A 6343-nucleotide genomic window follows, 5' to 3' on the forward strand; every position below is an offset into this window, starting at 1 on the left:
CAGCCGCCCGGCCTGGCTGGGCAGCACGGAGGAGACAAAGGCTTCGGCCACCCGGAGCTGGGCTCCTGGCTCCCCTGGCCCTTGCCCTGGGGGCCCCGCTTTGCCTCCGTTGCCCAAACGGGAAACCGAGGCCCAGAGAAGGGCCAGAAGGGGAGGGTTGGTTGGCCCTGATGACCCCCCATCCCCCAGCCCAGACCCCAGGATGTCCGTGTGCAGGAGCTGGGCTGGGCGTTGGTACATTCTTGGGCCCTAATGACGGATTATTCTAGCCCAGCCAGCCCAGCTGGGGCTCATTGGTGGTTTCAAGGCCCCCCCACAGGAGTGCAGGCTGCGGGGGTGCAGCCCTGAGAGCTCTATTTGAAGCCTATTTGCATCGCCCTCCTCGCCAGGTTCCCCCCACCCCCGCTGCTGCACCCCAACACCTCGCTCCCTAATAGTCTCTGCAGCTTCCTGCCCGCCAGCACCTGGGAGCTGATGGTCACAAAGTGGGGGGGCAGGGGGTTGCGGGGAAGACCCCCTAGACCCACACAGTGGCCTGGTCCCCTCCACGATGACAGGCACAGCCAGGCAGCCAACGTCCAGGACGGAGTCAGGCCGAGAGTCCCCAATAGTTCTGGGCTCTGGTTTCCTGCTTGCTTCTGTGCCTCAGTTTCCCCATCTGCAAAATGGGGTCATATCTTGGGGGCAGATGCGTACGTGTGACTTGCTGGGCAGGGCCGGGGCGATTCCGCCCGCCGTTGTCATGATGGCGATGGCCGGGGTGGACGCCGTCTGTCGGGTGGAGTGTGTCCCCTGAAATTCCGGATTCGAGACCGGACTGCCGGTCCCACAAATGGGACCTTGTTTGGATATGTCATTCATTAGACATCGAGATGAGATGAGGTGGTTCTAAATCCAGCCACAGGTAGCCCAGGAAAGGAGGGGGATTTGGACACAGACCGGGGAGCCACGTGACAGCACAGGCAGAGACCGGGGTGGTGTGGCCACCAGCCTAGGGATGCCTGGAGCCCCCGGGAACTGGGAGAGGTGGGAAAGACCTCCCCTGGGGCCTCTGGAGGGAGTGGGGCCCTATGACACCGTGCTGTCAGACCTTGGGCCCCAGAGCTTCAGGAAGGCACACCTCGGTGGCTTTAAACCGCCCCCAGAAGGCTCGTGTGTGTGTCTCTGTCCTCGGCTGGAAGTGGGGCCTCGGGAGAAGCTTGGACTCAGGGGAGAGACGACGGGGCTGGGTTTGGGCTTCCCGACACCTGTGTCTGCCAGTGGCCCCCGCAGGTGGCCTTCCGTGCGATGGGACCGTGGTGCCCGGGCCAGGCCCCGGCATCGACTAACCGCACCCCTTGCTGCCCTCACAGCTCTACGAACTGGATGGGGACCCCAAGAGGAAGGAGTTCCTGGACGACCTGTTCAGCTTCATGCAGAAACGAGGTGAGGCCGGCCCTTCCGCCCTGGGCCCGCGGGAGGCGGGGTGCCTGCTGGCTGCAGCCGGGGCAGGCGTGTCATAGTGGCAGTGAGTTCTCCGTGGCCAGAGGCATCCAAGAGCTGTCTGCGAGGGAGAGGAGGCAGCTCCTGCCACGGGTGTCGGGGGCCAGGGCTGGGAGAGTTCCCGTGGGGGGTCCCACCCAGAACAGGTGGCTCCCTCCCTTACTGCCGAGACCCGGGGTACAATGGCAGCAAGGTGGGGTTCCCGGGGGGTCGGGTGGGCACCGGGGCTGAGAGAGGTGCCCCATTCAGGCCCCGGCCCCTTCTGCGTTTATGGGGCCTCAGTCCCCCCTCGCCCCTCCCCCCCGATGGGCCACACGGTCCCCACCGTTGGCAGCACCCAAATCATGCTGAGTGCTGGGCCGCGGGTGCTGAGAGCCAGCAGTGTGCCCGCTCGACACCTCTGCAGCCCGTCCCCTCCTGCCCCCGGTCTGGGGTGTGACGGTCGCCGACTAGGGCCCTGCTGGGAGGTGTCTGGGCCTTGGGAACAGTGACGGGACTGGGGGCTGGTGCGGGAGGGGACACTGAGGCCCGGACACTGGAGGGTATCGGTCCTTCGGGGCGAGCCAGGCTCAGAGGGGATGGGGGGCAGCCAGGGGGTCCCCAGAGGTTGCCGCTCGTGGGCCTCACCCCCAACTTGGAGCTGCCACAAGGTGGAGGCAGGTCTTTCTGAGGAGTGCCTGTCGCCGCAGGGCGGGGCTCTGGCCCTGGACAGCCCTCTGGGGGGTCATTAGGACCCACTGGGGCACGGGGCCTCAGCTACAGAGGCGGGAAGGAGTGGGGCGGCAGGGGCCACTGGGGGGGTAGGCATCGCAGGGGCCAGCCCTGCCGCTTTGTCCAGGCCCCTGCCTGCCCCTCCCTCCCGCAGCTTCTGTAAACACAGGCCCAGCCAGGCCCGGAAGGGCCAAGGGCCGGAGATGAGAGGGGCGTTAACCCCTCCTGTGCTGGGCCAGGGGAATGCAGACCCCGTCCTGGGCTAGGGCCCCTGCCCTGTTATCGTCCAGCCCAGCCAGGCCTGCTGCCCCCCATGTGGCCAGAGAGATCCTTGATCTCTCTTTATCGGCCTGTCCACACCCGCCCGAGCCCCTACTCCACCCCCTGTCCTGGGGCTCATCCTCATGGTCCGTGGCCCACCCATTTGGCTCCAGACCAGGCATCGTGTGTCCAGGGGGTGCTAGGAAGTGCTGTGAGCCACCTCTGTGTGTGGGTGAGGCTGGGGGCCCCAGACGGCCAGGCCGGCCCCTGGCCACACAGGGGCACGAGGGTCTGTGTCCAGCTCTGTCTTTCACCAAGCCAGGTGCTCCTGTAGGGTAGGAGGCAGGAAACTCCTACGCATCCCTCAGAACCCGGCCCCGAGGCCCTCTTTTCCTGCCCTTCTTGGGCACCCACCCCACCCGCCTTTCAGCCTGGATGCCATGTCCTGTGTCCCACAAGCCCCTTCCCTGCACCCCAGAGGGCCACAGAGAAAAGGCCTCCTGCCCAAAGTCTCTGGGGCCTGTGGGGCTGGGGATGCGGGAGGGGTCCTGCCTGCACCCACCCCCTGTGGCCTCCCTCGTGCCCCCCAGGCCCGCCCCGCCCTCCGCCCTCCACCAGCGCCTCCTACCCTCCTGGCCCTCCTCCTCCTTCTGTAAACATCCGTCCAGGCCCTGCCTGCCGCAGACTCCACTGGATTCCTTAATTCTCCCCTCCCTGGCCCCGGGCAGAGCCTGAATCCCTGTTCCAGTGCGGAGGTGGGGGGTGGGGGGGACAGGGCAGGCCCTGTGGCCACTTCCCCCAGCTGGGTGTGCTGACCTGTGAAGCTTTCTCCATCTCCCTCTCCAGGGGAGAATGGAATTGGGTGGGTGGGGGGCTGAGGTCCATCTTCCTCCCTGCCCCCTCCTCGGGTCGATGGGGATTTTGCAACCTGGGAAGGGCCAGAGAGGCCAGGGGTGGCGGCAGGGGTGGGGGCCAGGGGGACACCCTTTGGCTCTGGGGCAAGCGAGTGGCTTCTTCCTCCACGGGGTCCCACACCCCAGCCGTCTGCCCACCTCGGCGGAGCTGCGGCCCGCCAGCCGTCACTGCGTTTACTGAGTGCTCGCTGTATGCCAGGCTGGGCACCGGGGACCCCGTGCGGGCAGGAAGTGGGGTGGCGGGTCCAGGGGAGGCACAGACATCGAACCTGGGGTTCCCCCTGCCAGGGAGAGAGGTGAGATGGGGGCCTTCACTGCCCTTGGCCAGCAAGGTGCCAGACAGGCCTGAGGCTCTGAGGCTGGGGCCCTCTGGGTGAGGGGACTCGGGAACAGAGGCTGCGAGGGTCAGGTGGACAGGAAGGGGAGCTGGCTTGTGGGCAGGGAGCAGCCACCCCTTCCCCTGGGCCGCCCCCACCCCCCCCTCCACCCGGGCCAGCCCCACCCCCACCCCCCAGCACCACCTTCTCGGCAGCAGAGGGATCAGCCAGGCCCTCGCTCCCCAGCTGCAAAGCCCCTGGGGCTGGAGGGCAGGTTGCGGGAGCTGTTTTGGCAGCTGTTGTGGGTGGCAGGGGAGTGGGAAGAACAAAGGCCGAGCTCTCGGGCCTGTCCCCCGGTTGGCCCCGCATCTCCCTGCCCGTGCCCCCCACCCCCAAGGTCGCAGGGAAACTGAGGCAGAGCTGCCTTGTGCTCGGCAGCGGAGCTCTCACCGGGGCGGTCACTGGGAAATGTCCGAGGCATCTGTGGTCACCAGGACGGGGGTGCTCCCGGCCTCGAGCTGCTGGGGGCCCACAGTGCCCTGGACAGCCCCCCACACAGTGTGACCCGGCCCGTCATTCACACGGCCACAGGGGGGTGCGGACCCCGCTCTGGATCAGGGCGTCGACCACAGACTTGGCGTCTGCTCGCGGGGGGGCTCCGGCCCCCGTGACAGCACCCCCTCCCCCGCAGGCACGCCCGTGAACCGCATCCCCATCATGGCCAAGCAGGTGCTCGACCTGTTCATGCTGTACGTGCTGGTGACGGAGAAGGGCGGCCTGGTGGAGGTCATCAACAAGAAGCTGTGGCGCGAGATCACCAAGGGCCTCAACCTGCCCACGTCCATCACCAGCGCGGCCTTCACCCTGCGGACCCAGTGAGTGCCGAGCGCGGGGCTCCCGGGCGGTTCCGGCAGCGCCGAGCCCGGAGGGATTAGGGGGGTGTCACGGGGACAGGCATCCAGACGGCTGCGGTGACTCTCGGGTGGCGCCAGGGGCGGGAGGAGCTGCCACAGCCGAGGGCAGTGAGGAGCCACGGGGGGCGTCCCAGGTGCCATCCCGTGCCCTCGCCCCTGCCCGCAGGTACATGAAGTACCTGTACCCCTACGAGTGTGAGAAGCGCGGCCTCAGCAACCCCAACGAGCTGCAGGCGGCCATCGACAGCAACCGGCGGGAGGGCCGGCGGCAGAATTTCGGCGGCTCCCTCTTCGCCTACTCGCCGGGCGGGGCCCACGGCATGCTGTCCTCCCCCAAGCTGCCCGTGTCCTCTCTGGGCCTGGCCGCCAGCACCAACGGCAGCTCCATCGCCCCGGCCCCCAAGATCAAGAAAGGTAAGGGGCTTGATGTCATCGACTCGGGCTGCGTGGCCTGGTGGGGGGCGGGGACACCTCCTCCTCTCTCCGGTGACAGGGTGACAAGCCCGAGCTGGCACGGAAGGGGGCGGCCGGCCTGCCAGTTCTGTGCGCAGGCAGAGGTGACGGGCCACGCGCAGTCCCCTGCCCGGTGCCCACGGCGGACATCGCTCGTCGACCACGGGATTCCGTTCTCCCGAGCGTTAGAGTCCTCGGCGCTTCGCTCCAGCAGACGCCACCGAGCGTGTGGCGTGGGGCTAGCAAACTGACCCTGTGGCCATCACTGGCGCTGTTGCCGGGGGCCTCCGGGCGGCTCAGCGCCCCTTTCCGAGCCCGATTTCCTTACGGGTAAAGTGGAGAAAATGGCCCCCCGCTCACGGAGTCGCGTTGTGGGGCGTCTTCGGTGCGTAAAACACCCAGCACGGGACAGGCCTGGGTTTGCTGGAACCTGACAGCCAGGCCCCCATCCCCAGTCCCCGCCCGTGGCAGGCAGCTCGAGTCGATCGAGTCCCCTCTCCCACCGAGCCTCGGAAGCTTCCGAGCGTAGCGCCCGGGGCGCGTGGGGCAGAGTGGCCTCGCACAGGCCCGTTCGCCTGTCTGGGTTCTCATTTGTCCTCTGCCACACGGGCTGTGCCCACCTCCTTCCTGGGGTTGGCCCGAGGACCCGAGCCAGCCCCCGCAGGGCCCTGAGTCGTTAGGACTGGTCAGATCTGAGGCGAGTGCGGCCTTGCTGACGTTAGCCCGGTCAGTGCTCTGTGGGCCTCAGTTTCCCGTCCTGGCCTCGGGGAGCTCTAGTGACACCTGTTAACGGTTATTAAGCTTCTCCCGAACGTGGGCCAGGCCCCGTGCTGGAGCTGGGGAAGATGGTGGCGGATAGGACGAAGGGGCTGTGACCCGGGGAGTCACCAGAGAGCCGGGAGGCAAGCAGCAGTCCACAGCGACGGGAAAGCTGGCAGGTCCAAGGGGCTTCTGAGGAGGTGGCATTCGAGTCCCAGCCCAGCCTCTGCCCGGCTCGTATAAGTCCTCTCCGAGCCTCTGCAGCCTTGCCTGGAGGTGGGAGTGGGCGTGGGGTTGTCGAGATGGCCCTTCGAGAGGGCTCGTGCTGAGCGCTTTAGACGGGACACGTGGCGAGTGCGTGTTGTGACGAGCTGGGTGTGTAGTGTATTCGGTGGCATCGTAACTGGCATCCTTATCGTTGGTGTTGCCAGCACGGCGGTGTCTGCTGTCAGCCCGATGCTGGGAGGGGTTTCATCTGCTTCCCTGGAGAGGAAGTGAGCTCCCCATCAGTGGGGGTATTCAAGGAGGGGGG

The 6343-nt window shown here is 67.2% G+C and overlaps 1 protein-coding gene across 1 annotated transcript in view; it reads left to right on the forward strand.

The window, feature by feature from the left end:
- The window catches only part of ARID3A (AT-rich interaction domain 3A), a 25871-nt gene that overhangs the window by 16968 nt on the left and 2560 nt on the right, over positions 1 to 6343 (forward strand). Inside the window, exons 4-6 of the mRNA XM_015600034.1 lie at positions 1353 to 1425; positions 4377 to 4560; positions 4766 to 5013. Of these exons, the coding sequence (XP_015455520.1) occupies positions 1353 to 1425; positions 4377 to 4560; positions 4766 to 5013 (505 nt within the window). The remainder of the gene's footprint in view (positions 1 to 1352; positions 1426 to 4376; positions 4561 to 4765; positions 5014 to 6343) is intronic.

This window comes from Pteropus alecto, unplaced genomic scaffold, assembly GCF_000325575.1.
Source record: "Pteropus alecto unplaced genomic scaffold, ASM32557v1 scaffold30, whole genome shotgun sequence".
In the NCBI taxonomy this organism is placed as follows: domain Eukaryota; kingdom Metazoa; phylum Chordata; class Mammalia; order Chiroptera; family Pteropodidae; genus Pteropus; species Pteropus alecto.